Source organism: Oryctolagus cuniculus, chromosome 13 (genome assembly GCF_964237555.1).
Source record: "Oryctolagus cuniculus chromosome 13, mOryCun1.1, whole genome shotgun sequence".
In the NCBI taxonomy this organism is placed as follows: Eukaryota; Metazoa; Chordata; class Mammalia; order Lagomorpha; family Leporidae; genus Oryctolagus; species Oryctolagus cuniculus.
Window position 1 is genome coordinate 18369468 of NC_091444.1, and position 15590 is coordinate 18385057.

The window sequence follows — 15590 nt, forward strand, 5'->3', positions numbered from 1 at the left end:
AACTTATAGTGCTGTCTGTTTTGGGCCCACGAGTCATTTGATTGACAGTTTGGTTTTTTTAGCAAGTGTGTTCTTTTAATGAAGTCCTGTGAATATCAATTAAATACTTTTTAGAGTTAATAAAAGTCATATATTACCATATCATTTATATATATCATCATCATCATCATCTGGGTTTGGAGAGGGTTTAAATCGCTTTTTTTCTTAAGTTTTATTTTATATATTTGAAAGAGTTTCAGAGAGAGGTAGAGACAGAGAGAGAGGGAGGTCTTCCACCCAGTGGTTTACTCCCCAAATGGCTGCAACTGCCAGAGCTGAACCGATCCAAAGCCAGGAGCTTCCTCCCAGTCTCCCACATGGGTACAGGGGCCCAAGGACCCAAGGACTTGGGCTGTCCTCTGCTGCTTTCCCAGCTCTTTAGCAGAGAGCTGGATCAGAAGTGAAGCAGCCAGGACTCGAGCCAGCACCTCTTTGGGATACAAGTGCTACAGGCCCAGGTTTTAACCCACTGCACCACAGCACCAACCCCTAAATCACTTTACAATTCGTTTCCTTTGGTTCTTGCAGAAGAGTACCTAGCTCCAGAGTACATGTGAATACCTTTCCTTTCAGATGCTTGAGATACCAGGAAAAAATACTTTTGTTAAGAAAATGTTTGTTGGGGCCAGAGCTGTGGCATAGAGGATAAAGCCACCACCTGCAGTGGCAGCATCCCATATGGGTGCTTGTTCAAGTCCCAGCTGCTCCACTTCCAATCCAGTTCTCTTCTATAGCCTGGGAAAGCAGTAGAAGGTGGCCCAAGTCCTTTGGCCCCTGCACAGGGTTGGGAAACCCAGAAGAATCTCCTGGCTCCTGGCTTCGGATTGGTGCTGCTCTGGCCAACTAGGGAGTGAACCAGTGGATGGAAGACTTCTCCCCCCCCCCCCCACCTCTCCTTCTCTTTCTGTGTGTAATGCTGACTTTCAAATAAATAAATAAATAAATCTTTTTAAAAATAAAAAGAAAATGTTTTGCTAACCAGGACTTGACTAAGGTACACACCCTAGGCTAGTTCCAAAAAATTAGTTCTCTTTTGTATGGAGAGCCACACTTTGAGGCACTGCGAATCCCCATCGGAGAAAATGAAATGGCCATTTTCCCCCGGAGGTTAGCAGTATGGAAGTGGGAGCACCATTCTCCTGTGGTCAGCACCTGGACTTCACCGTGTCCAAGAAGCAGGAGACCAGTTGGCGCAGTGGACTCTGCTCCCCAGACCTCCTGGGCATTCTCATGTGTGTGATTTCTAGCTCTGGGAGCCTCACCCTGTAGGCAACCTGATTCTCCTCTGCCCTCCCCTAGCTCTACGAGGGTGCCCTGACCGAAAACCAAAAACTGAAGACGAAACTCCAGGAGGCTCAGCTGGAACTGGCAGATGTAAAATCCAAGCTGGAGAAGATGGCCCAGGTGAGGGAGGAAGGAAGTCAAAGGTGGGGAGGCAGGAATTTAAGAAGGAGGCAAACTGGATGGGGGTCCCAGGGCTGGGCAGCGAGACAGAGTCACGATCCGGCCTCCTCAGGGCCGTGACAGAAGCCTCTGAGATTCTGATTTGATTGTAGAATTCAGTCTGTAACATAAAATTGAAAGCCGATGGCTCAGTGAACAACTCCTGATGATCAGAATGCTAGTAGTTAATGCTGCAGACCATCCCTGACTCATTTCTTAGTAGAAAAATATAGACCAGCCCTACAAAGTCAGACAGACCTCGGTGGTGTCTCCTGTCTTGTTTAGTTGATCTGCACGTCACCTCTTGGAGAGGGACAAGCAAGACCCTCCAGACCTAGTGTGGCCACGCAGCAAGTTAGACCCAGACAAGTAAGTGGTTTTCTTGGGTCACACAGCAAATCAGGGACAAGGGTGATGCTGGAACCTGGGGTTATTTCCCACAGTGAAGATTCTACCCTGTGAGGATATGTCGTCTCTCCAAGCCACCACCCTCCCTTGCCCTAGGAGGAAGGAACATTTACGGCAGAAAGAGAGGGTAAACCCTTTCTTCGCAGCACCAGGCCTTATTTAATTAGAGATGCTGTGGAGGGTTCCAGAGGTGAAAACCTCATCTCCAGAGACAAGCCCGGAACTGACAGCAGAAGCAAGCACTGTGTTGGTATTGCTCTCCTGGAATGCCTGGGGTCTGAGATTTTTGGGAGGAGGGGGAGGGGACTGAACGATCAACTGCGTGACTCTTTACCGGGAGGGCATGGAATGAAAACCAGAGGTGGCTGGTCCTTCCAGCAACATGATATAATCCAAAGCAAAGACTAAGACACTGGGGTTTTAACGCATCATATTTGGGGCTTTCGAGGGCAAGGATAGTTCAGTACCCTGTGGCCCCACCCCCGGCAGAGCCCCGGAAGGTGGAGTAGTAGCTCCGTGGGAAGATGGGACATGAACTGTGTGTAAATAAAGGTCTGGAGCAGAAAGAAAAAAAAAAAGAGAGAGAGAATATCCTGTGAACATCTTGCTGCCACCCCTCTGGAATGGGAGGAGCAAGAGGGTCCCAGCACATACATGGAAGACAGCACCGCGGAACCGCATGGAACCCCAGGAAGATAGCCAAGACACCCCACTTTCTGGAGCAGGAATTGGCCAGGCCCCCGATGGATGATCTGTCCCGGGAGCTGCCTGTCAGTGTGGAAGAGGCATGCCCTCTGCTCGGCTGTGTAGCCAAACGTGGCTCTTACAGGGGATTTGACACTACTGCAACACAGAACAACTGAGGGTAAAGGGATTTGGTGGAACAAGGAAAGTAGATCTCCAAATCTGAAAGAGCGAAAACCCGCAGAGTTGTAGCCCTGCCACAAGGCAGGGGACGCCCCTTTCACCCCCGGGTCCCTGAGCCGGCAAAAGGCAGAGTATCTTACAGCAGACCCTTGGAAAACGTGCAGGGCTGACTCCTCTCCTGTGCAGGGCGAGCGTGGGTATTGGTTAATAAATCCAGACCGTATGCTGGTTCTGCTCGGTTAATACGGAGTTATTTTGTAGGAAAGTAGGGAGCGGCCGTGTGAAGAACCCAGCGTCACCTGCCCCACTGCGTCCTCTGCTTAGCTTATTTCTCCCACCTTCTAGAGTTCTCAGTTTTGCCGGCACCTGTGCTTCGTAACAGCGAGCAGCCCAGCAAGCTGCTGACACTGACCTGTGCCGAAGGCAGGGAAGATAAAATCTGCCTTTCCCAGTCGCTGGGGAAAAGCACTTGCTCTCCAGCCAACTGCTTTGCTGGGTGTGTCAGAATATACTTAGTTTTGCCAAATAAAAAGTTACTGAAATTCAGAAGAGGCAGTGGTGAGACAAAGCAAGTCTCTGTTTACCAAAAATGGAGCTGTTTGGTAGGACAGTGGCGGGAGGGCCCGTGAGCCTCGCACACTTGGGTACAGGCTATGAGCACAGGGTCACACAGTGCCCTCCCTTTTAACTCTAAGGGGCTTAAAATTTAAAACAACTAGAAGCCTAATTATTTGTATATAGAGACCCTGAAAGTACTGACCCATCAGTGCCTCCCCAGCTTCCCGGGTGAGAGGGCCTTGGGAGAATGTAAGCAAGCACCAGGGCTCCTTCTGCAGTTTCCTTTTCCTTCGGCTGCAGGTGGATGCGTGCAAAGGCAGACTGCCGTGACCGTGGTGCAAGCAGAAGGCAAAGGCCCAGGGCAGGAGCCGGGACTCCGAGTTCCACTGTTAGTTCTGCCGAGTCCTTGGTTTCAGGGAAAAACTAAGCCTTCACAAGAGGACCAGCATGATTTCTGTATTTTTAAATGTTGTCTGTGCATGGCACAAACAAAAATGATCACAAAGTCCTCCCAGTGCCGTCATGCTAAAATTATGCTAAAACCAAAAGGGGCTGAGGAGTTCATTTCCTTTGTGCTGTTGAAGGCAAGGTCATTATCTGAGGTTATTCTGCCTTTTAGCTGTGGTGGCTAAATCTTCTTAATCTCTCTGAAACTTTATATTGAAAGTCAAAAGTGATCTAAAATATTTTAAATCTTTTATTCAAGTAAAATCTCACCTTATCTGAAAGGTATAAAACGGATTAGAGTGGAAGTGCTCTGTTCAAAGCAAGGCAGATGCTGCCAGTGGGTTCCTGAGTAGCTGTGGAAGCTTACCCACTGCTCTAGACGGAAGACGTTCTCAGTTCCCCAAACAGGAAGAATGGGGGAAACGGGGATCGTTTAAAAGAGTACTGTGGGGCTTAGACACTCAGGCTCAGGGGTCCCCAGCCTTGTAAAGAGGAAAAGCCATTTCTATGTCCTCTGGGTTGTGCTATTACTCATACGAGAGAAGAGGTGGGAGAAGTGTAGTACCAGAAGGCAGTTGACATTGAAGGGGGCAGGGCGGGGGTGGGGGAACGCATGTGAGTAATATCTTTGTGCTTGGGAGTATTTTAAGTTTCAGGGATCACTACTACTGCCACCCCTCGCCGGCGGGTGGGGGTGGGGGGCGGTGCTGCACCGGGGCGATGACGTCCAGCTTAGCAGTCTCTCAGGATCTGTCTGCTGGGGATCCCAGCCATGATGAAAGCCCAGAGGCACGCCGTCTGCTGGCGACTGAGCGACCTCAGTAACGACTGTCTTCCTTCTGTTTGTCCCAGCAGAAGCAGGAGAAGACCTCTGACCGATCCTCCATGCTGGAGATGGAGAAGCGGGTATGTGCATGTTTCTCGTCCCATTTCATCTCTTTCTCTAACTTTGTAGTGCATGCCAACGGAAAAAAGCTCATTTCAGAAGGCGGGAGTCCTGCCACATTCCACTCCCAGCTCGATGCTGAATTCTTTTTGTCTGACTCTGAGCAGTAATCTGATTGTTAGTTCTTTTGGCTTCCTCGGAAAGTTAGTGCTTTCCACGTACTCCAGTGTTAGGGCGGGAAGACGCTTGAACAGGCCGTCTCATACCTCGTCCTGCCTGTAGGCAGCACTGCCCACATGCACACGGCCGTGTCGCGTTTTGGCTTCCTGTGAGCCATCACACACTCAGGCCTAAGGACACTGCCCTCCCCTCACCTTGGACAGAAAGGAAGCTTTCAGCAGGAACCCCTGCCCTGGACTTAGGTCTGAGGACTTGCAACCGGAGCCGGTACAACCTGGGCTCCCTCTGCTGAGGGGGCCACTCCTGGCTCAGCTGCTGACCTCCCAGCTGCACTCAGAATGGTTTTCTAGGATTTGACCTTCCTGGATCGGGAAAAGTTGATTCGATTTATTGATGAGCCTAGCTTTGACTTGACTCCAGGCATAGTCCACGCTCCCGTCTCTCCTGCTATTGTCTGCTTCATGAGGAAAGCAGCTGAGTTCTGTTTTATCCCCTTGGCCTGCACCCAGACCTCCTTGGTGTCTCATCTGACCAAGGACTCCTCACTGGGTTCTGGCTAAAGGAAGTCAGCTGCTGGAAGAGAGGAATGGAGAGGAAGGGGAGAAACTACAGGAGGATGACATTTCTTTGTAGCCCATTGCTGTCTCCTCACCATCTGTTCCCCATCAGGAGAGAAGCAATTTCCTAGAAATGTAGGGGGAGCACTAGTGAAGATAATGATGCTTGGTTAGTAAAGAGCAAATGTTCTGGTCACTTGCAGTCCTCTGAAGTTCTGTGCAGTCTTCCACTTGCAGAGATTAACTCTAAGTGCTGCGCTCTGGTCACCTAACGTGAGTTGCTTCTTCCTACGCCTTCTGACCTTTTGCCAGGAGACTTAGATGAGGCGGCTGCTCACTGAAGCAGCTCTACCCCAGGAGCGGCAGGGTCACGTATGCTCCTGTCTCCCCAGGACTTGTCTGACGCAGTAGCTCACACCTTTTGACCAGGAAGCTGCTGGTCACATGGAACCTGGAAGGCAGTATTTCAGCTGCCCTCAACAGTCTCGTTGTCTCTCAACAGGAGAGGCGAGCCTTGGAGCGGAAAATGTCGGAGATGGAAGAGGAGATGAAGGTATGAGGGGGTTTCCTTCTTTTGCTGTGCCTCTCGTCTGGACGCCCGCCAAGGACGGGCCCAGTTCTGCTGCAAGCTTAGCTCTCTCAAGAAGAGGAGGGAGCCGCTCTCCTGAGCCGTTTCTTAGGCTCTCATAGCTCATACTGTATCCACTGTAGCCACCTCAAAGGTTCCTAGGAACAAATTCTGCCTTGGGTTTAGGGGAGACCTCGGACAGGCTAGAGACAAAAATGAATTGAACTTCTAAGGTTCTCCAAGCAGTGGGTTCACCTCCATGAGGCTGGATGAAAGGCTGGAGGCTGCTCTGCCTGGTGCTCCTCCCTCGCCCGGCCCTTGGCTGGAAGGAACACAGATTGAGTCATTCTGCAGCAAAATAAAAATTTGTTCACATATTGATTTCCTGCCCCAGTTCATTTCCTTTGCAGTGTTTAGGAGAGCTAGGCACGCTCCCGCTGGAGTAAGCTCATGGCACCGGAGAGCACTCCAGGCCTCGCCACTCGCTCCCCTCCCCTCCGCCACCCCTTGGCCTGCAGTGACTGGCACCTCATTAGCCACTCCAGTGACAGCCACCATCCTGGCAGCCCCAAAGGAGGCCGTTCCCTGCTCTGGAAGTGGGGCTAGAGCCTCCGGGGTGGCAGAGCTGCTCGGGGTGTTCACCTGGACTGCTGTGGGAGCATCCGATCCCTGCGTGTGTGCCACGTGCCTGCAGCCTCAGCTCTCGCTCAGCCTTGTGCCCTTCAGGGACCTCACCCTAGGGGCTCTGTCATGCCAGGCGTTCATCTGGTTAGGAGCAGGAAGCACTGGGACAGCATCAGCATCAGGCAGAGCCCCACATCTATCTCTGTGAGCAAACATCTGTAGTGCACAGTTGGAGCCATGTAATGTTTCCATGGCCTAAAAAGGTTGGTTATTTACCAAAAAAGAACTTCTTCAGGACCCAGCAAGGTCATAGTTTACATGAGATCCCCTGCTAGTAATCCCGTGACTCCTCATAATTTCAGAATCAGGAGAAATGCCAGGCTTGCCTTGCGTCCTCTGCTCACCAACCCACGCTGTAACTAACACGTTCAAGCAGCACCTGCTGATGTCAGACACTGTCAGTCTTCTCACTGAGAAGAAGTAACGAAGGGTGACCTCACACCCTTAAAACTCTCTGTCTTCTGGTTTTTCTCTCCTGCTTAGAGCAGTGTGTTAGTGGAGCTAAACATAGCCCCTGGTTGCACCAGGCCTCCCGCATTTTGAAATCCCCTGAGTTTGACCATCTGTGGGCTGCTGTGATGCAGCTGTCAGTGACGCTCAGGCAGAAGTGGCCTAACAGCCAGTCAAGAGCAGGTAGATGAGGCCAAAGCTGGTGCCTCCCAGTGAGTTCCCAGAAGCCAAAGACAGCCTGCACCTACCATTCTCAGAACTCTGTGTCACATCCCTGCAGGTCACTCACACCCACAAAGTAGCAAATGTGGGGAAATGGAGGTCCTTTGTCATTTCTGTTCCAGTTCTAAACCGAAGAGCACAGAAGCCCTCCAGTGGTTCTAGTTGGTGTCAGTCCTGTGGGCTGAGACACATGTCTGTGTTTCTCTCGCCGTGTTAGGCTGTGGTTTCCTAAACCAGGTCGTGAGTTCTCTTCTCAGTAGAGATTCTAATACATGAAAGCGTTTGCCAGCAACTTTAAAATCAATTGTTTAAATAATCAAGTAGAGCTTGATAGATCATGATTGTTTAGCCCATAAACCAATAGGTAAGCTATTTTGAAACTTACTTTTTTAGTTAAAAAAGTCCATCCTTTCTACCAGTAGTTATTCTCCATTGCTGATTACCGTCAAATGGAGAAGAAAGCCAAATACCAGGTTTGCAAGTCCTCCAGCTCCCCTGAGGATTAACGGGAGGAGCACCAGAGCCTGCCCAGCCACACCCATTCTGCCCAGATGTTTGTGTCTGAACCTTCTTTGAAGGCAAAACTTCAGACATACAGATATAAACATGAGCAAAGTCGTGCGACTGGCCCTAAAGGAGCCTAAGAAAACGCTGGCTCAGCTCTCCAGGTCTTCATCCAGACTGCTGTGTGTGGTGACCGACATCTCCAGAGTGACTGGTGTCACCGTCTCGGTGTAGGTAACTGACTGTCTTGTTGAATTCTGAGACCCAGTAGGGTTTGGGTCCAGTTGGTCTCCATGCTTGTTGTGTGTTCAGTTTATAAAGATGCTCAGACTTCCTGGGGCAGTGAGTAGGAAGCAGTTTGGGTGTTGGCCTACAGTGAACCCTTGAAGACACAGCAAGTACTCAGACAGAAGGTGACTTTAGTCCCTGTTTTCCAACTCCAAACACAAAGGCCAGGTGAGATGGGAGCTATGAGATGGGCTCACCCAGGTGTATGTGGGCCTCTGTAAGATGGGTTGGGCCGTCTTAGCCCCTGCTGGGAAAGGTAAGTCTTTATGAATTCTCCCCAGGAGAACACCCAGACCCTGGATTGCAGTAGGATTATGTGCCAGCTTCCACCAGGTGTGCATGTCTGTGTGCGCTGTGCTGGGCCTGCACTTGGTCTGGGATGTGCCCACATCAGACTTGTGTTTTTTTTTTTTCGACTGCATCCTCCATTCAGCATCAGCCTCCTTGCCAGACCTTCTCCCCTTCCTTTCCCAGGCCCTGCATGTTGGGGGGCCCAGCAGCCCGTCCCCTTCTGGTTGATCCTGGACTTTTCATTTTGCTTACTCTAGAAATACCACCAGCCAACCCTGCCCTTCAGCCCTGTTGCCCGCCGTGTGCCAGGCCCTGCTCTCCTATCTTCTTGCCATGCCTTGGTTTCAATACTGCTTCCTATAGAATATTCCACCAGATTGTTTCCTGCCTCTCGTGCTGATAACGTCCAAATTCAGATTCAATCTGCTTGAACTCTACATGTTAGATGAGTCACTTTCATAGTTCATGTCTTTGATAGTTTTCCCTGGGAGGCAAGGACCACTTTGTGTAACGACAATGGCTGTGCTGAAAGCCTTGGTCCTATATCAACGCCACAGAAGACTGAGAGTCAGGGACTTTCCATCAGTTCTTAAATTTGTTCCTTGCCCACCTTGTTAAACCTTTCCGCGCACTGCACCCCCGTCTCTCCTCCGTCCTCTCCGTGGCCGAGCTGCTTCCATGGACCAGGGAGGGCGCGTGCAGCGGCCTGTCTCTGCTTGTTGGCCTTTTCACTGTTTCTTTCCCACTTCATTCTAGCTTTCATTTCCTTGCTTCTTCACCCCCAAACAACTATAAATTCATTAATATTTCATATCTGTCCTTTTCATTATGTGGGTATGAGAGGCTTTTCTCTGATACCTGGCGACCTTCCTGCAGTCATTTTAACCCCCAGGATTGCCCATCCTCATCTGTGAAACCACATTCGCGTAACAGAATCATCTCCCTCCTCCCAGAGAGCCGACGGTCTCGATTTCAGGTCAGTGCAGTTGACCATGCAGGAAGGACAGAAACAGAGCAGAGAGCCTGTGGTAAAGAGGGCACTGGGAAGACTGACCGGGAGCTGGTCACTCCGTGCCGTCTGCAACACTGACAGGTAGTATGGCTGACGAGCATGGTGGTCAGCCAGTCCCGCTGTCGCTGGACGCTTGTGACCTCGCCAGCTTTCAGTATGCGTCTGTTGGTGAACGCACCTTTAAGCAGCTCCAGGCTCTGCGTGAACTGGAACAGCCCCGTTCACTGTGAGCGTGGTGATTCATAAAATCACCTGCCGCATACAGAAAACGCAGAAATCACAGGCTCTTACATCATTTTGCTTTTAAAAATTAAATGAGATGAGAGAATACCCAGACAGGAAACAAGAAAGGAGCAGGGGGATGGGTATAGGAGAAGAGGAGAAGCAGAGAAGCAGGGAGCGAGAAACAGGCAGCAGCTGGATTTGGGAACACAACTTGAGTGCTGATGGAGAAAGGCCCTTGGGGCGGCGGCTCGGCCATGTGAGCTGGGTTCAGGAGGCCCACGCCACGCGGGGCTGCGGTCCTCAGCAGGAATGAGATGTGCTTTCTGAGCGCCTGGTGGTGGTATTCACAGGGCCGACGTTCAGCACACGAGACCCCGGCCAGTCACAGGCACAGCTCTCCCTTCCTTGCTGCCGCCTCCACCCCACTCCCTCCATTTGCTCTCATTACTCCTGCCTTTCTCATTTCCTTTCTTGCATGCAAACTAAAAACAAAAACTGAAAGTCACGTGATTTCTTTGTCCTACTTTTTTCTCCTCTGGTCTGTCTTGTCTCCCTTTGTCCTGTCTGTCCCCTCCATGTCTCACTCTGCAGAACCTCCACCAGCTAAAACAGATTCAAACCTTGAAGCAGATGAACGAGCAGCTGCAGGCTGAGAACAGGGCCCTGACCCGAGTGGTGGCCAGACTCTCGGAGTCCATCGAGTCCTCGGACACCCAGGAGCTCTAGCTCTTGCCCCTCCTCTCCACCTCACTTCCCTCCTCCACTGCTCCAGGCAGGTTCACTCTTGTTGTTGGTCGCAGCAGCTCTGTGCTCGGACCCTCCTTCAGAGCCTCTGCGTGCAGGCCACTGGAGATGGGAGGAGCCAGGACAGCGACCATGGGAGGGGACGTCACAGCCTAGGTTGAGGGAGGTGATGGGCGGTGGGCGGACTACCCGAGCTAGCGGTGCATTGGTAAGATCACCAGGTTGCCTCTCTTCCTCTGGAGACTGCATGTGGATTTGCTCGTGGGGCTACAGAGAGGAACACACGCAGGCATGCATAGGCACATTCACACATTTGTTTGGTGGGATCATTGCCACACTGAGATAGAGCTTTTCTCTGTCAACAGCAATTTCTCTGGAGCAATGGGTTGGGTCTGAGGTAACCAAGGGCAGGCGCTCTCAACCATGGCTCCTGTTGGAAAAATCCTGGAACTTTTCAGTATATGCCAGTGCTTGGGCCCACCCCCAAAGAATCAGTGGTCTGGGTTGAAACCCATGCATCAGTATTTTTTTCAAAACCCTCCTTTTCATTCAACAACCAGGGTCAGGGCCACAGCCCATTAGACACCAGAAAGAACTCGGTCCCTGCACGTGACAGTGTTGTGGGTGGAAAGGACTGGAGCTGAAACCGGAGTTACTCTGGTTCAGGCTCTCCAGCAGCAAAATAGTCTAGATAGGCGTTCTTTGTCTCCTTCTGCGACAGGCTTGCCATCTCTTCCTTCCTCAGGAGGCATTTCTCACATCCCTGTCACAAGGTTTGGACCTGAGGGTGTGTCCCTCCCTGCCTCAGCATGTGGGCTGTGAGGCAGCCTGCACACGACAGAAATGAGGCCCTCCCTTGGTCAGGCCTTCCTGAATGGGTCTGGCTTTGCAAAGGGGGTGGCCGGCAGTGGAGCAGGGAGCAAAGACTGATCTTCAGTTGAACACCAAAAATTGTGTTTTCCAAACTGGAGCCTTTTCCTGGCTATTGATCTGAGAGACAAGCTCATAGAGAACTTGCTTTCCCTCCCAAGGCAGTGTGATGGGGTCACCACGGCTCTGAAATGAGTTTTTAATTTTCAGCCACAATCTAATTAGTCCTGACCAGGGCCTGTTCTTTCCTCTGCCTATTTGCTTTTGCCTTCAGGGTCAGTAGCTGACAACTAATTTCCACTGGAGCTGAAGCACCCAGATTACCACAGGGCTGAGCTAGTACCCTGCCGCAGATGCTGTCACAGGCGAGAAGCAGCCTGGAGGGGAAGTGCTGCCACAGCCCAGCAGTGAGTGGCCGCTGTCCCATCCAAGCCCACGCTTTGAAACAAGCATCAGGATTCCTGGAAAATTTGACATGGGCGAATGAGGGACCCTCCAAAAAGTCCCAATTATCTCTAATTTCTTTGTTCCAAGACAGTGCAGGAATGAGACAAAACTAGATCTGATCTTATTAATGATGATAACAGCTGTCATTTATCAAAGCCTCTGCTGAGTGCTTTTTATTGTTTTTCTCATGCACTCCCCAGAATAGTCACTGCACTTAGGAAAAACTGAGTCACCAGCCAAGGAACTTGCCCAAGGTCACCCAGACAGACAGTAAGTGGTGGAACCAAAATTCAGAGCAATACGTCAGTCGTCTCCTGAGCCGAGCTCTGTGCTGCTGTCAAGATATAAGCTGTCTGCATACTTGGCACAGAGTTGCAGCCGCTTGTTAAGCGCACAGGGCGCTCCCTGCATTGCAGCTGGGGCGGAGCAAGCGCTCTGCTTCTCTGCACTTGAACTTCCCTGGCAAGTTCAGCTTCCAAAGAGCCCCTTATCTGTCAGAAGATTCTCCCTCCATCAAGAGAGCCGTTGCTGGTGCTTCATCTCCTACAGCCCGGGTCAGCACACTGTGGCCCACCAGTGCAGCCATGAGCCATACAAGCAGCCAAACAGGAAATCAAAAGATTTCAAGACACATGACAGTGATATGAATTTCCCGTGTCGGTTCTGAGAGTAAAGCTTTGTTGGACTGAGCCGTGCGCTCTGTTTATGCGTTGTCGTCCTTGTGTCTGCTCGGAAAGCAGAGTGCAGCACTTCCCGCAGAGACTCTGTGCAGAGATGAGATAACTAAGCCAAACTGGCTGCACGGTCAAGACATTTTGCCCTGCCTTTTTCTCTCCTTGATAAGCCCTTAGAGAAACCATCTTGCCTCAGCGTGTCGTGCAAGCCCCTTAACAACCATAGGAGGATGCTCTCCCCACTCCCCGTGTGGCTTTAAACATAGCAGCTCAGGCAGGATCACTCTGAGTCTCTCTCCCTACAACTAGCCTTGCCCTGGTTTCTCCCTGAGGCTGCCACACCCCACTTCCTCGTCTTTAATACATTTCTCATCAATGGCTCTGAGAATTAGTGTGCGAGAGAATGTGTGCTTCGTTTTACTTGTCCAGAGTATCTTAACATCGAACTGCAGTAAGTTGCAAATTTAGGCATTAAGAAGCTGAGGTCAGAGAGTCGAAACGATAAAGCTTTGTAAAACCTCACACCTGTTCAGGCTTTCACATGTGGTCTTGTTTAATAGTTCTTTCACTCCAGAGGAATATCACCTACACGTTCTTCTCCGCCTCTGGCTTTTGCGAGAGAAGTCCATGAGGCCGTTCCCCTTGATTCCTGCTTTCCACTCCTTGCACTTTTTGACGCTCCCTTCAGATGTTCGCTGTAGCATGCTGCAGCTGCAAAACTGCCTTCCAGTATTTTTTCCCCCAAGGAATTGAGTTCTTAATGTGGAAATGAATCACCAAAGCTCAACGAGCTATTTGTACATTTATAGAAAAGCCCAGCTCGGTTCTGATCTGATGAGCTGCTAAGCAGTGAGATGTAACCCATTGCTGTACAAAGCGTCTTCCCCTCTGTGGAGCCCTGTTACGGGGGTATGGCTCTCCGAGACCCCCTGGTACCCAGGACAGGGCAGCAGAGAGCAATGGGAAAGCGGCGCATCAGAGGACACCTGGGCTGACGTTTTCTGAAGATCCAATGCAATGAGGTTCTGAGCACTCAGTTCCCGTCGGCAAGGCTGGTGGGAGAGAGGCGTGTGAGACTGAGCCAGGGCTCCTGGAGTGAGCTGGAGGGAGGAGAGGCAAGGGCAAAGCACTGAGATGAGTGGAGGTTGTCTCCGTCGGGGCTGTAGCTCCCTGGCCTGCCTTTCCTGCTCAGAGGAGCCCTCACAGCGGTAAGGGGTCCTTGACTCAGCAAAGCGCATCGCCCATGTCGGGACCTTTCCACATGTCGCCCCTCCCAGGGGCCTCACCTAGTCCCTGCCCTAGAGGGGACAGCACAGGCATCATTGTTCTTTATAGGTGCAGAAATAGGAACACAGAGAAGTCAAGTGGTTTGCATCAAGTAATACAGATCATTGATGACAAAGGCGATGCTGAAATTCCAGTTTTGGGCCATGACAGTTTTTGGTTTTGTTTTCCACCCCACCCAACTTGTCATGAAAATGAACTTTGGACTCGCACACCTGGGATCAGTGTTAGCTTTGCCATTTAATAGCTGGGTGCTTTGGACTAGTTACAAAGTTCTTCCTTGCCTCAACTGTAGAGATAAGAGTAACAACTGTATCACACAGACTCTCAGGTCACCAGGGAGACCCTGTGGCGTGGTGCCTTCCACTTACAGAGTCAATGATATCTTACTTTGATGCAGATTCTTTGTGTGTCTGTGATGCATGCACACATGCACATTTGCATAATTTAGCCTGCATCTTCCTTGGGAGATTGAGGAAGCAAAGATTATATTCCTAAGGGTACAATTAGATCCCCTAAGCCAGAACTAGAACTCAGCAGGATTCATCATAACCTGTCAGCCTAGGGCACCCTTTGCTGGGGACCTGGCCTGCTATAGTCCTGTAGGTTCATTCATTCATTTTGTTAAAGATTTATTTACTTATCAAAAGGCAGAGTTACAGAGTGGCAGAGAGAGAGAGAGAGAGAGAGATCTTCTATCTGCTGGTTCACTCCTCAAATAGCCATAATGGCCAGAGCTGGGCCACACTGAAGCCAGGATCCAGGAGTTTCTTTCAGGTCTCCCATGCATATACAAGGGCCCAAGACTTGGACCATCTTCTACTGCTTTCCCTGGCTATAGAAGAGAGCTGGATTGGAAGTGAAGCAGACAGGACTAGAACCAGTGCCCATATGGGATGCCAGCACTGTAGGCAGCAGTTTTACCATCTACACCACAGAGCCAGCCCTTGGGTTCTTATAGGTTTAAATGAGCAATTAATCAAAGGACGTCTGTATGAATCAGACACAGACACAGGTTTCTGTAGCCTTCCTGGTGAAGGTGAACTTGCCTGCTACCCTAACCTCTCTCGACACCAGCAGGGCCCACACGTGTCCCCTTATCAACATCCCATTAGGGTTTTTCAGAGGCTCAGCGTACTTGTCCAAGTGCCTGACCACATAATAGCAACTTAGACATCCAGGCTAGAGCTTGAAGCTGTTATTTTTCCCTCGCTCAACAAGTTGGACAACACTGTGTGTAATGTTCCAAGATGGCAGAGCTGATAGAATTGAATATCCACTCCTCCCTTTCCCCTACAAGTGTCTGTTTCCTAGAATTATAACACCATCCCCTAAAACTGCTGATAAGGCCTGTAAGGGAGCTTTGGGCAGAATTAAATACGCCTGGTGGTCACTGTGCTGTAGCTCTGTGACCCTATCTGTAAGCTCCCTGGTTTGGTGGTTGAGAGTGGATATGTGTAATATGCCCAGTGATCATCTTAGTGGATTCTCTCCACTGAAGGCCCAGGAGGAGGACCCATAGGTCACCTTGTGCCCCCGAGCCGCGTTCTTGTGTTTGGGGGGGTGTGAGGCTGTGTCCTCCTCTGACTCTTGTTTGACCACACCCTCCTCGCCTCTGTCTGAATTCCTTCACCAGCCATCATCGGCTCGAGGTGAGTTCAAGGACAGGAGCAGTTGAAAATCGTTACTGACTCAGTAGAATGAAAGGGTACACAGAGTAGAATGTGAAGATTGCATACAAAGAAATAAGATACCACTGCTAACCACACCAGCTCAGAGGACAGGTGGTGCAGTCTCCCTGAATGTGAACATTACCGCCTCAGTAGGTAGGCAGATCCAGGGGTGCAGCCTCACTGGGAGAGGGGCGGTGACACGTGCCGGGCGAGGGCCTGCTCGGGAGGGGCGGAGGAGGCATCGCCCAGGCTCTCACACACCTCTTTCT

At 50.7% G+C, this 15590-nt stretch overlaps 1 protein-coding gene across 21 annotated transcripts in view; it reads left to right on the forward strand.

Moving 5' to 3' along the window:
- The window catches only part of PPP1R12B (protein phosphatase 1 regulatory subunit 12B), a 215740-nt gene that overhangs the window by 193326 nt on the left and 6824 nt on the right, over positions 1 to 15590 (forward strand). For 10 of the 21 annotated variants that reach the window (XR_011381336.1, XM_008268574.4, XM_008268577.4 and 7 more), the window contains 4 exons: positions 1339 to 1443; positions 4615 to 4668; positions 5888 to 5938; positions 10221 to 10401. Coding sequence is in view for 15 of the 21 variants with exons in the window: in XM_008268574.4 (XP_008266796.2) it covers positions 1339 to 1443; positions 4615 to 4668; positions 5888 to 5938; positions 10221 to 10355 (345 nt within the window). In the remaining 6 variants the exon portion in view is untranslated. Of the gene's footprint in view, positions 1 to 1338; positions 1444 to 4614; positions 4669 to 5887; positions 5939 to 10220; positions 10402 to 15284; positions 15475 to 15590 lie in introns of those variants that run through there. The other 11 variants (XR_011381334.1, XM_008268576.4, XM_002717594.5 and 8 more) reach the window with 6 other exon arrangements.